The sequence below is a fragment of the Sminthopsis crassicaudata genome, chromosome 1, assembly GCF_048593235.1.
Source record: "Sminthopsis crassicaudata isolate SCR6 chromosome 1, ASM4859323v1, whole genome shotgun sequence".
NCBI classification, from domain to species: domain Eukaryota; kingdom Metazoa; phylum Chordata; class Mammalia; order Dasyuromorphia; family Dasyuridae; genus Sminthopsis; species Sminthopsis crassicaudata.
In genome coordinates this window covers 116,494,604-116,517,729 of record NC_133617.1, presented here as the reverse complement: position 1 = coordinate 116,517,729, position 23,126 = coordinate 116,494,604, and the positions used below count along the sequence as shown (strand labels likewise).

Here is a 23,126-nt window from a genome sequence, read left to right as displayed (position 1 = left end):
GATAAATTGGAAAAAAACAATATTCAAACTTATTTTTTTAGTTACTAAATCTAGTAATTTCCTCAACGGAAGGTTTCTTAAATATGTCTGTGTCAAGGCTCCATTTGTCAATGCAAAAAGTCTATGGACTTCTCAGAATAACAGTTTTTAAATGCATAAAATATGTTACATTGAAATACAATTATCAAAATATTTTTGTCATACAACTTCAGGAATAGAAAGGTAGCAAAGTCAGAGCAACATGCATTTATTAAATGCTTACTATGTGTCAGATGTGTGATATACTAGGAATAAAGATATAAGCACAAAGAAAGACAGCCCCTACCCTCAAGAAGATTGTTTTCTTTTTTTAAATTTTTTATTGTAGCTTTTTATTTACAAGATATATGCATGGGTAATTTATATTACTGACAATTGCCAAGCCTTTTGTTCCAATTTTTCCCACCTTCTCCGAACCTCCTCCTCCAGATGTCAGGTTGACCAATACATGTTAAATATGTTAAAGTATAAATTAAATACAAAATATGTATACATGTCCAAACAGTTATTTTGCTGTACAAAAATAATCGGACTTTGAAATAGTGTACAGTTATCAGCCTGTGAAGGAAATAAAAAATGCAGGCGGACAAAAATAGAGGGATTGGGAATTCTATGTAGTGGTTCATAGTCATCTCCCAAAGTTCTTGTGCTGGGTATAGCTGGTTCAGTTCATTACTGCTCTGTGGGAACTGATTTGGTTCATCTCATGGTTGAAAATGGCCACATCCATCAGAATTGATCATCATATAGCATTGTTGTTGAAGTATACAACAAGTTCCTGGTCCTACTTGTTTCACTCAGCATCAGTTGATGTAAGTATCTCCAGGCCTTTCTGAAAGCATCCCTCTGGTCATTTCTTACAGAACAATAATATTCCATAATTTTCATATACCACAATTTATTCAGCCATTCTCCAATTGATGGGCATCCACGTAGTTTCCAGTTTCTGGCCGCTACAAAGAGGGCTGCCACAAACAAGGAAGATTATTTTCTAATGAGGAAAGTTAATATATAAAAGGCAATTGAGTATGGTAGGGGAGAAGGAACCAATCAAAACCCATTGAGGGAATGCTGTGGAGGAAGTCCCTAAAAAAAAGTCAGGAGTGGTCATATCACTTGTATTCTATTAAATGAAAAGCAATTAAATGTAGAAGCCTGAAGTCAGGAAGACTCATTTCCCTAAGTTCAAATTTGATCTCAGACACTTATGAGCTATGTGGCCCTGGGCAAGTCACTTTTTTGTCTACTTCAGTTTTCTTATCTGTAAGATGACCTGAGAAGAACCATTCCAGAATCTTTGCCAAGAAAATCTCAGATGGCATCACAAAGAGATGATTAAACACTAAAGATGGCCTAGGAGTTCACAGAATCGGAGGTTCAGACAAGAAGAAACCTTAGACATGAAACTAGTCCAGCCCTAATTTTGCAGAAGAGGAAATCAAGGGCCAGAAAGCTAACAGATATAACACTTGGATCCATGTCTTTGGAATCCAAAGCCCAGTACTTTTTTCATTTTACAGATGAGGAAACTGAGGTATATAGATTGTTTAAGTGATTATGACACTATCTGAGGCCATCTTTGGACTCATGTTTTCCTGGGCTCAGTGCTCTATTCATTGAACCACGTAGCCCAAAAGCTATAGCACATTGATGTAATTGCATCAATAAGACAAATTTGACTCTATAGGTCAGTAATAATATAACTTTTATAAATCTTTCTGAGTAATACAAGAGTTATTTTCCTCTTCAAGCTACAAAAAGTTGGAAAAAACCCACATGAAAGTAAAAGCTGTTCTCATTCAGGTATTTAAGGGTAAGATAAAAGAGAAAATAATTAGCTAATTGGCCCTTTGGGCTGCTCTTAATGATCTGAAGATTCTGGCAGCCAGCTTTCCTATAAATAATATGGGCTATCTCTCCTCACCTGACAGATTATTTCCTATTTTCATTTTACAATTTCAAAAAGATAGAGATAGCATTTTCACACAAGTTTTATCAATTTATCAACATGCATTGGTTTGGCACTTACCATGTGATAAGCACTAGGAACCAAAAAGCAAAAAAACAAACAAACAAAAAAAAACCTGTCCTTGCTCTCAAAGAGCAAGACAACATGTGTATAGGTAAATATATACAAAATAAATAGGAAGCAAATTTGGGGGCAATGAGAAGTACTAACATCTTGAGGAATATAGGAGTTGGCAAGTGAATTGAAATTTAAAAGAAAGTATAAATTCTAAAAGGTAGTGGCAAATATAGAATGCCTTGCTGCCACCAAGGTCAGCCTGTGAAAAAAGAAACATCAAAAAAAATTGCCAAGTAATGAATATTCCCTGGCATGTTACATGGTATAAATGAAAATAGTATTAATAATATCAAACTTTATATAGTAATTATAATCATTTCAGGCATTGTGAGAAGAAACTCTTTACAATTATTATTTTACCAATCCTGGGATATAAATGCTATTATTACCTCTATTTTACAGATGAGGAAAATGAGGCAAACAGATCTTTTTAAGTGACTAAGATGTATCTGGGCCCATCTTTGAATTCATGTTTTTCTGACTCCCAGCTCTATTCATTAAACCACCTAGCCATGAGTCAGGATTCCCCGCCCCCCCCCCCCCGGGGGGGCTCTGATACTATTTAGATATTTCACCCTTGGCAACATATAATCTCTCTGGGCCTTGATTTCCTCACCTGTAAAGTGGAGAATATAAATTACATTAACTTTAGGACCATTGTATGCTTTTGAAGCAAAGTGATCCCTTTCTATTTATGATACTGTTCATACACTAATACTTCAGTTCATAAAAGAATTTCTTTAAAAAAGGAAATTGAGTTTACCGAATTGCCTTATTAAATCTGTCGTAGTACCCAGTGTTCAAACATTCGGGCCTTGGAATGCACGCAGCATGAAGTAATTCTAATATGTCTCTTTTTTGTCAACATTTTGTTCTTATTCCCCTGGCAGTTCTAAGAAAGTGTGTGTTCATTACAAGTTTTTATACATTATATTTTTTCATCTTTTTGGTGACATTATAGTGGGTAGACACAATTAGTTTGGGAACATGCTCACTATCAAAGATGGGGGTTATACATGGTCAAGAATTAGATCATACTCAAATTTCCTAGAATCTTCTTGAAGTCAGTGGAACACTCTGATTCCACTAAGGTCAAGTTGTATTTCCCCAATTTTTTACCCAAGCTTCTATTCCTTTGACTATAAATTGCATTTATCTCATCTTGATTATGTATTAATTTAATTTAGTAAACACATATTGAGTGCTTGTTATATTCTGATATGATTATACTAATTACAATCTTAAAAGCATTTTTGCACACATTATTATATCTATTTCTCACAACTCCATGAATAAAACCAGGGAACTATGAGCATCTCCATTTTACAGGCAACTCAGAAATGTTAAATGCTTTACCCCAGGCCACATGGAGAGTCGCTGAATTAATGTCTTCTTTTCACTATTATAAACTGCCAACCATATATACAAGTATGTATCAGAGACTAAACAGGATCCCCTGCAGGTAATGTAAGCAATGCTTACCTTAGAAGCAAGAACAGCAGAGGAAGAAAACTACAGTTATGCATTAGAAGCCACCTTTGCCTTCCCTAGATTGTGAGGTAGTAAAGGCTAGTGATATAGAAGCTGCAATAAGCATGGTAAAAACATAGAAGCTTAAAATGGAAAGAATAAGGGATGATAGGGTCCTTCCAGATGAAGACCGTGAGCCTAGCCTATCATAACCAAAAATAGCAGCATACCTGTTATGATGTTCTAGTGACCCTAATCCATAGCTAGCACTTAATAAATTCTCCCTCTTTCTCCCCCCTTCTCTTTTCTCTCTTCGCCTCTCTCTGCTACTCTCTCCCTCCCTCTCTCCTCTCTCCCTCTCTCTTCCCCCTCCTATATTTCAAAATAATTCATTTCCACTGTAATCTTGTATATAAAAGCTCTGCATTTAAAACCACTAATTCTAAGAAGAAATTCATAGATTTCATCAGGGTATAAAAGGGTAGATAACACACACCAAAAAATTAAGAATTCTGATCAAAATTTAAGTTGTGTACTTGTGCTATAAGCCCTTACATACCAAAATGTATGCTCATTTGGTAAAAGAATGCATGTTGACAATTTTGCAATTTGAAGTGCTCTCTGTTTCCCTCCTTTGCTGATAGTGTAAAGCAAAAGATGATACTGTAAAGGGAGAAGTTTTAGGCTATATAGCCCAATGAAAATGTTGTAAGTTCTTCTGTCTGTCTCACGGAATGTACTAAAGTAAAAAAGATCTATTTGGAGACTCACATTTTGCATTTTTTGAAAGGTCAAGATAGTAAGCCTTCAAGAATTTGAGAGATGGAGTCCATGCTGAATTTTATAGCAAGTCTAGCAACAATGCCCAAAAAGGGAAGGAGTGATCTTTTGGACTGACCTTTGGGACCCAGCCCAGAAGTCACTGAGACAAGGATTTATGTAGCAGTCATGATAGGAAACAATATTATGGAGATACTTGGCTAATGATGAGCCAAGTCTCTCCAGGGACCGACATGGAATGAAAAAGAGTTTACCCCAAAGGCATTGAGAAATGTTAGTACTTTTTTATTTATTTATGTATTTTAAGTAAATGTCCATTGTGAAATTAAAAAAGAAAGAAATATATCACATTTCCTCACATACGCCAAAGTACTTGTCATTTTTTGTGGTGGTGTCGGAACTAGAAACAAAATAGAAACCAACCATTTGGGGAAAGGCTCAATAAATTTTAGTATATGAATATAATTCAGTGCTATATATGCTATAAGAAATATTGAATATGATAAATACAGAGAAATATGAGAAGACATATGAATTAATATAAACTCAAGTAAGCAAAGTCAAGCAAAAATATATACAACTAAAACAATACAAATGGAAAAGAACAATAACAAAACAATTCAAAAATTAATATTATAAAATTACAAAGGATAGCCCTAAAGATGAGAAATGAGAAAACAATATTTCTACTCATTTGTAGAGATGGGAGGCTCACCAGTGTGCAATACTACATATATTTTAAGATCCCCCCCATTAATAATATAAATTCATATATTAATGCATTTTCCTAATTATACTTTTCTCTTTTAAAAATTATTATAGGAGATGGCTCTTTGGAAAATGTATAGGATTTAAGTGTGTATAAACAAAATATTTCAATAAAATTATTTTTTAAAAAGAAGATGGTCTAATCCTGTTATTGTCTACTTTCTGTATGAGTTTATGTCTCTTCTCTAAGGTTCGTGCTAAATGATTTGGTGCCATGAGGGTGATGGCCCATTTGTGTAGGAAACTAGGATGTTCTATGTGGATTCGAGATAATCAACCAGAGCCATTGATTGAGTCTGACTGGGTAAAAGCAGTGGCTTAATTGGGCATCCAACAAATAAATATAGTGCCAGAATGTGCTAGTTAAACTTTTGTCTAAGAATACATCCCTAAAGCTTCAACTATCTATAATACCAAGGAATGATACTTGAGAAATGAAAAGGAAGCACAGACCAGCTTCCCTGTAGTCAACTCTCAATTATCCCTGTGTGGGTTATTTTTGACAAAACTATTGTCCCAGGTTGGTTTATCCCCCAATCCCTGTAATCATATGCATACAATTTAAATTCAGAATGAGGCTAATTAAGAAGCTTGGGTGATGTTAATTAAGAATGTTCTCTAAGAGTCAGAAAATGCAAACCAAAATTGCTTAATTATCTGCTGTTTTAAAATGTTGTTAGTATCACTATGTTTTTCCCCCCTAAATGGATAAAAAAAGAACTTATCTGCTTTTATTTAAGAAAATAAAATTTTTCTGCAAAATTTTAATGACCTCCTTGCCTCATACTTACTTAGTTCTCAGCTTAACAATATTGACTTAGGATCTAGATTTCTTTTTCAATAAATAATGAGATCCTATGTACTATGCATTACTATTTACACTATTGGGGCAAACAAGAACAGGAGCCCACATTGGGGCAAGCAAACACATAAGCCACTGACTTTACCTTCACTGCCATTTCCTTCTCTATGATATCAGTGGATTTTGATCATCACAAAAGTATAATGGAGAAGGAGAGAATAATTTTCCTAATTGTCACTTTTGCCTGTCCCAAGCTGGAATGCCTTTTATTCTCCCTACTTTCTTTATGAATCATACTTGTCCAAGGTTCAAATCTAGTCCTATAAAGACTTCAATAATTTTCATTCCTCCATTGCAACCTCCTCAATTTACAGATGAGGGAACCCAGAAAAGGGAATTAATAACTATCCTATCAATAGTTTCATGAATGGTAAATTATAACAATAATAGTATTAACTAAAACTTAAATAGCATTTTAAAGTTTGCAAAACCCTTTGCTATTTCATTTTCACAACAGCCCTATGAGGTAGGTGCTACTATTATCTCCAATTATCAGGAAACTGAGGCAAAGGAAGGTTAAGTGGTTGGTTGAGCGTCATAGCTATCCATAGACTCAGATCCAAATTTCTGATTCATGCAGCTTTCTAAATGCCCTGAGTCACCTTAGGCCTTCAAAGATGTTGAATCCTTACTGTCATAGATTTAGGAACATTATAGGAAAATAAGGTTCAGAAGAACTTAGTGATTTGCCCAAAGCAGAGGCAGTATTAGCATTGGAGAACACATTTTCTGACACCAAACTCATTGCGTTTTCCATTATACTGAAAATTCTTAAATTTTATTAGTATTAGACTCTATTCCTTTAAGCACTGACATGAGGTTAAAGCAACTAAAAATTACCTTTTGGCCCAGAAAATGTAAAATAATTTTAAAACGTACAAATTAATGACCAAAAACTTTATTTAAATGATCTCTGCGCAAGTTTACAACCATTCAAGTCAATTCAATTTATATCACTGGGGGCTTAGTTATTTAGTTATTTATGAAGGTTACAAATCATTCTAATGATGATGTATATAAGACATATTATATGTACACACAATAAAGGAAACAAGATTCAAGATGTATCAAATCTATGAAGAAAGTGAGTTCCTATTTACTTTGGCATAGGATCAACCCATAGAGTATGTAAACCTCTCATCATCCAAAACATGATGTTTCTTGTCTTAACCTGGGCATCCTTGACTACAGTAAGCATACACAAATTGAGCAGAGATGGGAAGATTATGCTATCTAGTGTGAATTCTAATTAGGTGTTCTGAAAACTACCTTTCAAGCAGTATTTAAAAATTACTTCATACATCCTGGAGAGCATTGTTGGATATTTTTCTGAGAGGATTTGTCTAGTTCATGGGCACCATATAGAAATCTACTACCAATATTTTTGCTGCTTGATAAAAGTCTCCTAAATTCTAAGTGAACTCCAGTTTAAACAAAATGAACACAAAAATACCTAAAACAAAAACATCACCAAAACATTAAACTTTAAAAAAAATTAGCGTGGTAATTACATACAAAGTATTCAGTAACTTACAAATAACCACATCACAAATTTCAATAATGCTACTAACAATAATAGGAATAGATTTAATTTTGGAATGGATTTATAAAAATAAAGAACTAATCAACAGCTAATTTATTCATTCATTACAATTTTTAATCTATTTTAGCTGTTCATCTTAAAGATGCTATTTGGACAAAATTCCATCTATCTTTCTTGTTGCAGAAGGCTCTCAAGAAAATGAAGATTTTAGAGCCTATTACATTAAAACTTGATTAATTCTTCATGTCACAGAAAGTTTAGAGGAGAGAAAAAGCTTTTATACTGTATTCTGCTTAAAAAGCAAAACTTGAAGGACCACTAGCAAATATCTTGTATGCCTCATTTCCTCACATCTAAAGTGTCATGTATGACTATCTAATTCTATTGGCTAGCCAATTATATTTCTCATGAACAAGAAAATAAAAAATTTAATAAAGCCCATTCTCAATTATTCAAGCTAGTGCATAGAAATACTAGGACTAATCATTCAAAATAATTAATTATGCAAATATGATTTGTTAAGTTTGGAAAACTGTTATAAACTCAATTAATAAATTAATTTGTTCTCTATTTACACAAATATTAAACAGCTTATCTGGATAATTAATGAAATGCGCACCAACTGACAAAGGGAAAGCGTGACCAAGAAGGAACAGGGAGAGGGATAAGCATTTATATCACCTTATGCCAGGTACTGTGCTTTGCAAATATCATCTCATTTGAAGATGCTATCCAGAGATGCAAAAAATCATTTGGTAGAGGTTAATCCCTTGAGATAATTCACATGAGAATAATAAAGGCTACATGGTAGCAATTTATCATTACTAGCACCCAATAGAACTTTTCTAATGGTATTTTTTCTAAGATAGATAGTATAGATAGACCCAGAGTGGAAAAGGAGGAGAGTGAGATGGATTACTTTTTATTTTTTTATTATAGCTTTTTATTTTTTATTAATTTTATAATTATAACTTTTTTTGACAGTACATATGCATGGGTAATTTTTTACAACATTATCCCTTGCACTCACTTCTATTCCGAATTTTCCCTCCTTCCCTTCATCCCCTCCCCTAGATGGCAAGTAGTCCTATACATGTTAAATGTGTTATAGTATATCCTAGATACAATATATATGTGCAGGAATGAATTTCTTGTTGCACAGGAAGAATTGGATTCAGAAGGTAAAAATAACCTGGAAGAAAAACAAAAATGCAAACAGTTTACACTCAATTCCCAGTGTTCATTCTCTGGGTATAGCTGAGTCTGTCCATCAATTGGAACTGAATTAGATCTTCTCTTTGTTGAAGAGCTCCACTTCCGAGATGGATTACTTTTAGGCATCAAAAAAGCACTTTTGTTAATTTCAACTTCACAAATTTCAATTTCATCAAAGGCCTATCTTTTTATTATAAATATTTTACTGGTTTGTTTGTTTTTAATATCATTGCTTCTAAAGTACTAAAGAGGAGTGTTGCAAGGAGGGAAGTAGAAAAGCTTTTGGTAGGTGTGAGCAGGCTGCAATATATAATCAAGAAGGAATTCCAAAGAAGATCAGAAGTAAAGAATGTTATTATTCTGTATGACATAATAAGAAGATGGGCTAGTGACATGGTTAGGGTGAGAGGTAGAAGTAGAGGCTGGAATGTTCACTGGTACCCCTACAATGTGAAGAGAAATGGAAAAAGGTTCCCAACATATAGACTGGCTCCTCTAGGAGGACACAGGTGAGATTCACAAAGGATGGTCAGTCATAAAGAGGTTATAACACACATTATAGATTATCACAAACATTATTGAAGGGAATTCATGAATCAATGAGAACACAGATCTATGTGGGAATACGGATTATCACAAACATAATTGAAGGGAATTCATGAATCAATGAGAACATAGATGTTGAGATGTGTAACCTTACATTCTATTAATAGCATCAATTATATAAGATACAGAGATTCTTTGTAGAGCCATACGACTGCTGAAAACTGACAACATTAATGCTAAAGTACATGTAGCCTGTCTAGGATGCTTTTACATATATACATACTCACACTTATAGGAAGTGACAATGATGTATAAAAAGCAACATTAAAACTTTGTTTTCATTGTCTTGAAACAAATTTTTTTAAATGAACACTAGTCCCAGTTCTGCTATTTATAAACAGTATGACCTTCAGTAAATGACTAAACCTCTCAGTTTCTTCATCCTTAAAATGGAATATTGCATTTACCTATTTCACAAGCTCTGTTTTAAGGATCAAATGAGATAATATAAATAAAATGTTTTATGAATAAAAACACTGCAAATGTAGATTAATAATCCAACTACAAAGAGAATTATCTTTCAATATAAAACCCAAGCAAGATCATAGCTAATCAAAATAGCAACTGTTCTTTCCTATTGCTAGGTTGACATATGTTTTTTAGAAAATTGTAGCTGATATATTGCCTCAATAAACTGGAATATTCCTTACCTTAGATGCCTCTGCCTCAATCTGTTGTCGCTTGGGTGTTTCTTTCAGGTCAGGTGACTTCTGGGTAGTTTTGTTCTTAACAGCTTGAGATTCAATGCTTTCACCTTCAATTTGCTGGTTAATACCTTCTGCATGGACAGAGTGATCAATACCATTTGGATTCAGACTGCAATGGATAGCTGGAGGGAAAAAATGACAGATATAGCTCAGTAAACAAATCATATCAAGAAAGTCTCTAGATACAAAGAGCATTTCATCAAGCAGCAGTAGAAAGGTACCAGGCTGGAAGCGGAGAAGCTGAGAGAACTTCAAAAAGTGTATTTGGCATAATCTTAAGAAACTACAAAAGCACAAAGGCATTGTCTAGGACTTCAGGGGCCACCTGAGCCACCTATAACTTGAGGAAAAATAATTTCTACCCACTACCTGAAACGTGCCTAGGTTCTGCTTGCAGACTAAACAGACAGAACCTGTCATGTCAAAGCAATACATTACTCTTCTAACAGTTCTAACTGTTGGGACATTTCCAATCCTTCCCCTATTATGGCAGTATGAAATTTGGTTCACTTCTTTATGAATCTGGAAAAAATCCAGTTTTTTTCATTCCAGGATAGTTCATTCAATTAAACAACTCCATATTAAATATCTACTGCAAGCAAAGATCTGAGATCAATGATAAGTATAGCCTTTTTAACTTAAAGTTTCAGACTTCATTTTCAAATGCCACAATAGAATTCATGTGAACCTAAATTGATGGCAGCAGATTATGACTATGCTAAAATTCTACGTGTAATATTTGACCCCATTTGAACATTATGAATATTGCTCAGGAACTGTCACTGGAATAAATTCTCCCCATTATCCTTGCCTTTATTAATTTTTGCCTATGTTTGAAAAAAAAATTCAGGGTTTCTTGTCATTGTTGTTGTTAGAGTGGATAAGTTAGTATAGGAATTATATATGACATTCAGTGGTTTTTATCATTACTTTGAACACTCTTGATACTCTACCTTATAATACATATAAGAAAGAGATAAATCCCCACATTTGGGAAATTCTGCCTCAATCTCATGACTTAACTGAAATTCTCCTCTCTAAGGTTACCAATGAGTTGTTAATTATGAAATCTACATTTTCTCAGTTTTCATCCTTGACACATAGTAGGTACTTAATACATACTTGTTGATTGATTCCTATTACCTCCCCACCCACCACATTGGACATAGTTAATTATTCCCTATTCTTTTCCCTCCCTAGTTTTTTGTGACAGTGTTTTCTCTTGGTTGTCATCCTATTTGTGCAGTCACTCTTTCTCGATTTTTTTGGGGGGGAGTGTCATTATCATCCATGTTCTGAACACAGACTTTGGGAATTTCTCAAGGTTTGACTGAGAATTCTCCAAGGCTTGACTCTGATAGATGCTCAGTCAAGCAATTATTTATTAAGTACTTATGTGCCTGGCACTATGCTAATTGCTGGGAATACAAAGATCATGTCACTACCTTACCCAAAAAGCTTTAGGGATTTTTCTATGGCCTCTAAATATGAACTTCTTTATTTATCATCTGAAGCCCTTCCCTGAAAGCTCTAGTCTCTCTTTCTATGATTATTTCTCATTACTTCCCAAACAGATTCGATTTCTGCCAAACTAGTTCAACTTACTGCTCCACATAAGCAATATTCCATCTTTTACTTTCAAATCTATGTCTAATAGACTATTCTCCATGTCTAGAATAAAGTCCTTCTTTCCCTCAGCCTCTTATAATTTAGTAGACATTCAGCTCAAGTGTTATGCTCTACACAAGACCTAATATTTCTAGAAACCCCCCTTTCAAATTCACAAATAACACATGCCACACACTATGCAAACACACACACACACATACACACACACAGAGTATAAATTATTGCCTTATAAGCCCTTTTAAAGTGAGATGTCTCCCATCCTCACATCAAGATCATTCACTATTTTTTGCAAGGTAAAACAACAGAAATAGGAATAATTCTGTTCAGTGTTATTTGGATAATAAACATCAGACATAAAACATAGATGCACCCATCTAAAATACTCTGTAAGAGAAATGACCTGGACAGTTCTAAGTTGGGGAGGAATTCCTTATGGATATCTCAGAAACTTTTGCTTGAAGATGACATGCTGATTTCATCAAGTCCCAAGACTTTTTCAGAAACTCCAGGAAGAGATTCGTAATCACTTAAAGGACTCTGACTTTGCGCATTATTCAAGAAAGACCAAGTGCAAAAAGGAATATTTATTGCCCAGTTTTCAACGTCTATATATACATTTAGACTGATCAGTTGCAGAGTTTATTCAATAGTGTGCATTTGTGGGTGTGTGAGTGTGTGCATGTGTACATGCTCACATATGCATGCATACACATGGAACAGACAGTACTTGTACTTACAAGACACAGAGTAGTAATGAAGGAGGAAAATGTGCTGGGTTGCTTTCAGGAAATTACAAAGCTCTTTTATGACCTCAACTTCCCATGAAAACAAAGTCTATATTTTCAGTAGTGAGATTTTATCAGTGCTGCTGGATGGCATGTTACTGATAGATGGAATTCTACTGCCTATGCAGAATTAAAGATATATACAACCCAGAGAGTAATGAAAGGTGCATAGAAAGTGTTAGAAGACTAAAATATATCTAACAAAGAACTGTATAGCTCCCTATCTTTGAGTCATTTTGCACATTTTATCAGCAAACCACTTCTTGTCCAGCCTCCTATTCCACAAAGTCCCAACTCTATATCCATGGGCTTTGATTAGCTAGCATTTCACCTTTTCTTACTTGGTCCCATGTCTCTTTTCCTTTCCTAGAATCTGTATATCTGTATATTTCTCTCTCTCTCTCTCTTTCTCACTCACTCATTTTCCCAAGAGTAACTCTAAAAAATAACAATTAAATCCTACTACCACTCCCTATAAGGATGTCAGTCAACTATGCCAATCACCATATTCTTTGAGATTTATTTATCCAAAACCCTTTTCTCTGACCACATTACCTACATGTGTCATCTTCCTTTATTTCAACATAAACCCTAGGAGAACAAAGGTTGTTTTTGCTTTCTTCTATTGGTATCCCAAGAACTTTTTACAGAGTCTAGAACATAGTAAATACTTAATAAGTGATTTTTAATTCATTTTTTCATCTATGTTTTCAAGATGCTGACAAACCACCCATACAAAACTGTTTGGGGAAAAAGAGAAAATTGATCTTGACTTCAATCCCATACACAGAGGTTTTAGTTAGCCTTCAATTTTTTCCAAATCTGGATGACCTATGGCCCATTCAAAAGATGTCCTATTAGCTCAGTAGTTAAAATGGAAAAGGAAATCCAAATTAAATAGAATTGCTTAGCACTAGTGATATCCTGTAACATGTAGCATAATAACCACTCAGTCTAAGAATTGGAAATAACATTAAAGGCCATTTGGTCCAATCTGTACCTGTTACTAAATGGCTATTTAATCTTTGCTTGAAAGTCTCCAGTGAGGAAGAATACACGAATCTCAGAGGCATGTCATTCTACTTTTAGATAACATAGAAATCTTCCTCTCAGAAAACAAAGAAGTGAGGCAATATTGATATTTACCACTTTGAAATATATATAGAGAGACATATAAATGCCCATCTATCTGTATGTGTGTATAAAACAGGGCATGTTTAATAGAGCTAATTAGATCTGTCAATAGAACACCATTATATAATTGATCTCAAGAGACAGGAAGACCTGAGTTCAAATTTTGCCCTAAATAGATACTCCATATTTGTCCTTATATATATATATATATATATATATCCCTGGGACAGTCATTTAATTTTTCTTAGACTGAGTTTCTTCTTTTTCTTAAATAAGGGAATTGGATATCATGGCCTTTAAGCTTCCTTTTAGTCCTAAATGATCCTATAATAACTGTATGGTTTCATTTAACATTCCCTTTCCTAGACATGTCTTTTTACTTTATACTTTTATACTTATTGATGTCTTTCTAATCATGATTTTATTAAAAACTAAGGAAATCCTTCTTTCATCTCAAATGCTGTGCTCCCTATTCTATACCTGGGGGTTATGCAGATGAAATCTAATTTTTATGATCTTTATTTAATCATCCTTTAAATACTTGCTAGCTTGTTTTTTTGTTTTTGTTTTTGTTTTGTTTTGTTTTTAATCTTCTTTAAACAAACATCCTCAAACATCTGCATTTGCCCTTGAAGGACAAATTTTCCATTCTTTTTACCTTCCTTTTCTAGATATGATCCATCATGAGCTTCTTTCCCAAAACATAGCACAGCAAAATAAAAACACCACTCTATAGGTAATCCAAACAGAGTTTAACATAATTATTATTTCCCTTCTTCAGGAACTTATAATTTTCTTGATGTATGCTGGAATGTACCCCCTTTTTTGGCTATTATGATTTATCTCTCATTGAGTTTGCAGATCACCAAAACTCTCAAATAATCAACAAAAATATATTAAGCATTTACAATGTTTCAGGATTTTTTTTATAGGGATATCTGTCTAATCATGACTACCATCCTTCAATTCTAAAGTTGACTTTTTCAGCCCAAGTGTAGAACTTTATTTTTATTCCTACTAATTTTTACATTTTTAGCTTCAGCACAGGGCCATGGGCCAATCCCAAGCATACTCCTCTAGGGACCTACTCACAGTTGACATTGCCACTCTAATGAACTATTTTTTTGATCCAGTCATTCATCTAATTCCAAATATACTTAACTGCAATATATTAGTTCATATTTCTTCATCTTTTCCCTAAGGACAGCAAGATCAAAGGATCATAGATTTAGAACTGGAAAAGATGTTAGATGTTTGTCTCCACCAACCCTTTCATTTTACATTTTCTAACTATTTAGAAATAAAGTTAAATGACCTGCCTGAGTTCACACAGGTGGCAGAGTTAGAGTTTTTCAACTCCAAATTAAGCATTTTCCATTGAATCAATCTTCCTACCAAATTATTTCAGAATATCAAATTAGTTGCTGAGGTTTTCATAACTTAGGTTGACATCATCCAATCTAATTACTATGTCAAGGAAAAAAATGAAAGAAATGAGCTAGAAATGATTCCATTTGCCTATTATCTATAACCACCAGGGAGACTAAAACTCATCTCTTGAGCACAGGAGCTCTGAACTACAGAGGGATAAGCCAATTAAGCACCCATACTAATACAGCAGTCCCTACTATTGAGAGGGGTAGAGAGTCTGGATGGGAGGAGAAGAGATAGTACCAAACTTTACAAAGAAAAGGTTGGAAATGAGCAGGTTGAAATTCCCACATCAATCAGCTACAAGATTGTGCCTTTGAAAAGCCATTGGACTCTTAGAATGGTCAAAATACAAGGAGGGAGAGATGGAAGGAAGAAGGGACAGAGAAAGGTTGGTTTCCCCTGCCATAACCTACATCATATGGAACTTTACTGTTTTTTAAAAAGCACCACGTTCTTTTCTAAATGCTTATAAGCAATCTTGTTTATAAAGTGTTCCAAATCATTAGATAATTTCACAGGTCAAGCTCTCAGTCTCCATCTATTGGCCTATTTTTCAGAACATCTAAGAAACCCTTTAGAAGAGACCAAAAAAGATTAGAATGGATAGTACCAATCTTTTTTTTCACTACTAGGAGATCTAGAGCTCTGAATATTCAAAGGCCATCTACAATGCTTCTACTGGTATCCAAGAGGAAAAAAAATGTGCTTCCAAGAGAGAAGAGACTATGACCTTTGACTTGAAATTATGAATACAAGAGACTAGGATTTTTGCTAGATCAATTTTATAGTTATCAAGATGTCAGATACCAATATGTTCAATTTTGATACAGCAGTGAGTGGTTATTGATCTCTGTCATAGAAAATTATCATACTTGTGCCTGGACTTCACTTAATAATGCTAACAAGGCTTATATGAATATGATAAAGATTTACCTATATTTACTTTAGAAAGATTAAAGCTTTTCATCATATCCCCTTAAAACCCAGTCTAGCACTCTATATTGCCTCTCTAATCAAGTCTAATCTTCTCAGGCTGATATTCAAGCGTTCCATCAACTGTCCTACTACTCCACGTAGACAAATTTACCTTTCACTATTCCCTATCATAAATCTTCAAGTTAGGTAGTCTCCTCACAATCACCCACAAACACAATGATTACTCCTACATAATCTCATGGATTACTCCTACATAATCTCAACCTCACACTCTTTGACAATTAAGTTATTATTCAAAATTCACTTCTACTACAATATTTTTTCTAAATAATCCAACCCATACCAATCTTCCCCTCTTCTGAACACCTAGAATATTTAGAATACTCTCTAGCTCAGCTCAACTGGTTTCAATATAACATCTGTACTCTAAATCAGTCTTCAAAGGATTGTAGAATCTTCGATTTAGATTGAGAAGGGAACAGAGAAGTCATCATGTCCCACTCTGTTGAGACATGGAAGGCTCAGAGAAATTAAGTGTTTATCAAAGCCAGTAAAACTCAAAGACTGAGATAGAACCCATAATTTCCTAACTTGAAATCCTGCTTTGGCCTTTGACTGCCAAGTAATTTAACCTGATAAGATAATTCAGTGACTGACCTTTGCTTCTAACCAGCCAATGGGCTGATTGTGCAAATGGCCAATTCTGAAATCACCTTTGTGTCAGAAACCAGTTTTTCCTGTCTGTAGGTATAATCAATTTCATTTTCTGAAACAGTCTAATTTAGTTCAAGAAAGAATTTACAATATGAAAACATGAAACCAATAAATACAGGCCTTTAGTACTGCTTACTTTAACCTGAAAATATATTATCCAATATATTTTCACCCATACTTTCCCCCTGATTTGAGAATATCAAGTTTTGTAGGAATTTGATTTGAAGGATTTTGTCAGGTTTGTTAGAGAATTTCTCCTCTTCATTACCTAGAATAGATATCTCAGGGTTCAAATCCCAATTCTGCTGCTTAGTAAGTACTTGCTCAACCTTTCTAGTCCTCAATTCACTTATTTATAATATAAAGTTGAACTATAAATCAGAGATTCTTAACTCAGGGCCACATGCACATAAGCAAACAGATTTGGATGAGATAAAAAAAATTACATCTTTATCTTAACTAACATCTAACTAAAATTTAAGAATGTGAGCAACAATTCAATTATAGGCAACAAACATTATTCTGAGAAAGGGTTTGCCAAAGATGTACATAGCATAAAACCATTTGTATAGATGGGGAGGCGTAGGATGCACCAGTTTTCAGGTTATATTGATCTAAGTGATTCAAGTTCAGAGAACTGATGAAGGTGCCTCAGGCACCTTCCACCAGATCTTGACCCACTTCCACAACATGATATTCCCAGCCCCCATTCAAGCTCAGAATAGCAGTGCTATTGACCACAAATTCCTGTACACACTGTGACCCCTATAATCCATCTGCCACCCATTACTACTTGTATGGGTAGCATAATCCTACCATCTATTCCTTCCTATTCCTATATTATTTAATTATTAGATCCCAAGAAGTTAATTATCCCCAATCTCAACCTAATTTTTTCATCCTAATTCTCCTTAAACCCACCATTTCTTTGGGGCCTCCATAAAATGACTATCCCTTATACAATGGTGGACAAATTCCTAATTTCTGTTCTCTCCTTATTCAGCAACCAGTACTCTACTTCACTGGTGCACAATTTTCCCTCCTTATATAGCATCCTAACTTTCTGTCCACAGTCCATATCCACCATCAACAACACATTCTTTTATGCCCTTCAGAATCTCGGCTGAATTGTGAATTGTGAAATGCCCCTTTATCCAAGATTTCTTTATGCTCTTTTCATGTTGTACTAATGAAAAACTATCTTTCCCCAGAAGTCACTGCATCCTTGGCCACTTTCTCTTGCAATAGATGTTCTTTCTTTCATGCTCATCCTCTTCACTATACCCCTACCCCAACATTCTGGGCTGAAAGGATATTGAGGAATGAACTATTATGTGGAAGCTAGGTCCCAATGTTATAAGCAGGCATTTCTCATTCTTTTTTGCACGTATTATATACTCCTTTGACACCGATGAATCCTATGAACACATTTTCAGAATGATGTTTTAAAATTAATTAAACCAAACACGTAGGATTACAAAGCAAATCAAAGCTTAGTATACAATAAAGAAGGAGATGGAGAGGAAGAGTTTTTAACTGAAGGAATGTTTTGTTAATTTTTGAAACAAGATAGAGCACTGGGCTTGGGTCAGTTCGAATCTGGCTTTAGACACTCACTAGCTATGTTACTCTAAGTAAATCACTTAATCTATTTGTCTCAATTTCCTCATCTATAAAATTGGAATAACAACAATACCTATTTGTAAAGCATCATGCCTGGAATGTGGTAAATATTATTATTATTTCCACTATCATGATCATCATCATTAGTATACTCAATTCTACTTTCAGAAGGTTGGTTTGCCACTATCAGGCAACAATTTTTCCTCCTTTGACACTCCTCCCGTTCATCTTTTTGTTGCCATTTATTGTTATCACTTTTCAGTCATGTCTGACTTATCATGACCCCATTTGGAGTTTTCTGGCCAAAGATACTAGACTGATTTTCCACTTTCAACTCATTTTACAGATGAAGAAAATAAAGCATTTAAGATGATTTGTCCAGGATCACATAGCAAATAAGGATCAGGTCGGATTTGAACTCAGGATGAATGACTTTTCTTGACTACAGGACCAGTACTTTGTGCACTATGGTGCCACCTACTGGCAACTATTAGTATATTAAGAAAGGGCTTATTTCAGCTTTTTCTTTGCCTAATACAGTAGGAATATATGTTTTCATCATTCAGATAAATGAATACACTTTCTTTCTGTGCATTTATAGCTCTGAATCCATGTGGACACCAGAAGTCTAAAAAGGAGAGAACAAGAGTGGGGAGGATGGAGGAAAGAAGGGGGAGAAAATTATTAAGACTGGACTCTTGGAGAATGAATTGTCCTGGCTACTTGCCACAATGGAGGAATTTCTTCCATTTCTCCCAGATTTCTGGAGTTTGTATATGCAGAGGAAAGAGAAAGAACTATCTTACCACTGTCAAAAACCATGATGGGAAACAGAACTGAGTACCCAGACCCTGTTTGCTAAAGAAAGGCAAATATCCTTAAAACCAAACTGCACCTCCCTCTCCACAGGGGCACCTGTGCTAAAACGGCATAAGGAGACAGTTAAAATGCATATTTAAAAAACTGTCACTGTCAATGTGGGTTTCTATCACTTGTAAGAAGCACAGAAAAATATAGCTAGCCAGCAACCATTCCTCCCATTGTTGGAAATATCTGCTCATATATCAGATGGGAAATTTTCTCTAGATGTAAATATCATGTGCTCAAAATGTAAAATATCTAAAAACACATGAAAAAAGGCTTTTTCTTTTCTGTGCACATAGTCTTATTCTTCACACAGATATATTTTAATCCTTTATTTCTACCTCCTCAGCACCTTCTCCTACCACCATTCCTCCTTTTCCCTCTTAAAACAATTTCCATTAGATTAGGAAGTGACACAAATGTAGGCTCTTCAACACACACACAATCACACACACACACATAACCTGCAACTTCATATTTCTAACATTTACAGTCAAGCAATTTTTAAGTAACTTCTTTGATACATTGACCTTCAACTCTGGGCTTGTCCTATAAATGATAACCTATTTGGTTTTTATTTATTCTTTTTTATTATAATCCTTTCCTATACTGAGCACAGTTATTTACCCAATGTAATGGACTGAGTAGCCCAAGGGCCATTCCGATACATTCAGCCTCCCCTTTTAGACGATTTCTGGGCTTCTTCCTGCTTGAGTAGGCATTTCTAACTCAATCAGTCCCTGTGGCATTTACCTGAAATGCTGAGGCTTTCATGTTTAATTAAATTTTAATGCTCCTAATTTTGAGTTCTTTGAAATGAAGGAGTTAAGACTGAATGAATTTCACAGATATTGCTATTTTAAAAATTAAACAGGGAAAATTCCCATCACCAGTGTGCTCCTTTTAAAAAGCATTTCTTGAAATACCATTTGATAGAGATGTGTTCCTGGTAGCTCACTGTGCAGAAACAAAATTTCCACAACAAATTTTATATATTGATATATGTATATACATATATATACATGTATATACACATATACACACCACTTTTTACACACACATACACATAAAGTTATTTTTTTTAAAAGGATGTTTACTCTTCTTCAGCAAAAATGTTCTGGGTGTCAAGTTCTCCAAAGATGTATGTTGCTGGCTTAACAACAACAACAAGGAAAGAATCCACAGAACAATCAAGGCTAAATGTTGGAAAATTTCAAAGAACAAGCAAAAATAATACTAACAATAGCTAGCATGTATGTGGCATTGTGCTCAAACGCAAGAATTTTTATTTTATTTGACCTTCACAACAAACATGGAAAAGATATCCACATTTTACAGCTGAGAAAACTGAGGTAAACAAAGGCTGACTTGTTTAGACTCATACTACTAGTAAATATCTGATGCTAGATTTGAACTCAGATCCTGGTCCAGCATGCTATCCACTGTACTATTTACCTGTGGAAATATAGACTATTCCCAAGCAGATGTTAACTTGTTGGGTTGAAGCTGGATTCAATACATAACATCACTACAAACAAGAAAAAGCCAGATTAGGGCTTTCCCATCTAGACTACATTCAATAGTTATTAACTGTTTTTAAAACACACTAACCAGCATCATTGTTCTTATTTTGTTTTCTTCAGATAATTCAAAAAGGCTGCACGGTGCGGTTTCCGGGTCTTTTAGTCCTACTTGCATGATACATTCACCCTTTCCTTTAGAGTTCAAGGAATACAGCTTTGCTGCAGTTGACCTATTCTTTAATAAAGAGATAACATAAAAATAAGATAAAGAATGTTATAAAAAGACAGAGACAGAAAAAAAGAGAGTGACAGAAACAGAGACAGAAAGGGGCAGAGAGAGGAAAAGAAAGGCAAAAAGGAGAGTGAGAGAGAGAAAAGGAAAAAGAGGGAGAGGGAGGGAAAAGAAGGGAAAGGAAGGGAGAGAGAGAAAGCTGGATCTTGATTTGACAGATGGATCTTGATTTGACAGACTTGGGTTCATAAATATCCTCTGATATATACCTAAGTGGCCTTAGGCAAATGACAATATCCCTGGGACTAAATTTCTTAAATCTGTAAAATGAAGGAGTTGGATTATATGACATTTGAGGTCTAATTCCACCCCTAAAGCTCTGGCTTTCTTTAATTTCTAAATAAAATCCTGCCTTCTACAGAAAATCTTTTCTAATTCCTTTAAATTGTAATGCCTTCCTTCTATTGATTATTCCTCATTTTTCCTGCATATAGTTTGCTTGCATATATTTACCTGTTTGATTGTGTAATCCTTGAAGACAGGTACCTTCTATTGCCTCTTTTTGTATTTTGAACTCTTTAGCACAGTGTCTGATGTAGTAAACATTAATATATATTTACTGATTGAATAAAATCCTTATTTTAAATTTTATCAGTTCTTAATATAAAATAGAGCTGAGCCCCAAACCAGAGCCAAGTCTAATAGGTAGATATATTAGCAGTTGCCTCAGGCATAGTACTCAGAGAAAGGCTCAACAAACACATACACACAATAAATCCTCAACTTTTATGGGGGTAATGTTCCTTGAAAATTGTGTGAAAGTCAAAAACATGAATATTGATACATTGAACTTATGGGAAATAAAAAGTAACCCCCCCAAAAAGTTGAGTACCAAAAACTACTCTTTCAGCAGAAATAATTGAAAATATACTCTTCTGCGTGCAATTCTTTATGACAAAACATTAATCCTGATAATATGCAGTTTTCCTAACACAATAACCATAAAATAATTCACAAATGCAAAATACAAAACAAAATTGAAAACACGCAAAACACTTCTTCTCACTAGTATTTCCCTAGAATAATGTAAGCTTTTGTACTAATATCTCAGGAAAAATTTTAAAAAGGAATTAAGAAAATATTAATTTTCACAGCATATGAAATCTATAGTATCATAAGTTTTGTGAATATAACAAATGATTGATTCATTAACATCAAACTTATAGCTGCCAGGAGTTCCAGGTATTCTGGCATGAAGTCTATTTTTTATTTTACTATATTTATATAATGTATATTATACATATACATTGAATAGATATATTGACATATATATTGAATATAGTTTATTTTATTATATACTAAACTGTATCACTGACTTTGTACACTTGGGTTTAAATCCCAAAGAACTTGTACTGTGCTTCAGAGCTATAATTAGATCACAAAATTTGAATTTTAAAGGCAAAAAGTGAAAATATGTCACAGAAATAAATGGGAGGACTTTACAAAAGTAGGGTGAAAAAGATGAGCGAAGCATCTAGTAGCAAACTGGTTACTCTACAAACTTGAAAGCATCATGCTTCCTATTTTATCCTCCACTGTGCATAGCCAGGAATATACTCAGTTGCTGATGGGAAAGTGAAAATAGATTATCAACAAAAATCATGCAAATGCTTAAAGTTGGAAAAGTTAAACACATAAATATTGAAGAAGTGACTATGTTTTTATCAACAAAATTTCTTTCTTTCATAGCACGTAGGTATGTGTTTTATGGTATAATGAAAGTTCAAAGCATCAGGAATAAGTATGAGAGAAAATTTTCCCACTTTGTCCAAGATACAAAAACACTGTGTCCTGACTCTACCCTGCAATTTGATTGCTGAAAAGAAAGATTACCAGTCACTATTCCTACAACTTATAAACATTATCTCTATTTTAGCAATAGTGAAGAAAATGGAGACAAAGTAGTCATCGAGCATTTAAATGTTTATTGTATAATAAGAACTATGCTAACTGTAGATACCATGAAAGGCAAAAACAGTTCCTGCTCCCAAGGAACACACAATTTAATGGGGGAAGACAGTGTACAAACAACTCAGTACATACAAGAGCACTGAGTTACAGGGAGATAACTCAAAAAGTTTCTTTGAGAAGGCAGGACTGTAGCTGAGATTTGATG

General features: G+C 34.3%; 1 protein-coding gene across 1 annotated transcript in view; it reads right to left on the bottom strand.

The window, feature by feature from the left end:
- SAMD12 (sterile alpha motif domain containing 12) overlaps window positions 1–23,126 on the bottom strand; it is a 480,071-nt gene that overhangs the window by 412,175 nt on the left and 44,770 nt on the right. Inside the window, exon 2 of the mRNA XM_074266561.1 lies at window positions 10,020–10,198. Coding sequence (XP_074122662.1) covers window positions 10,020–10,198 — 179 coding nt within the window. The remainder of the gene's footprint in view (window positions 1–10,019; window positions 10,199–23,126) is intronic.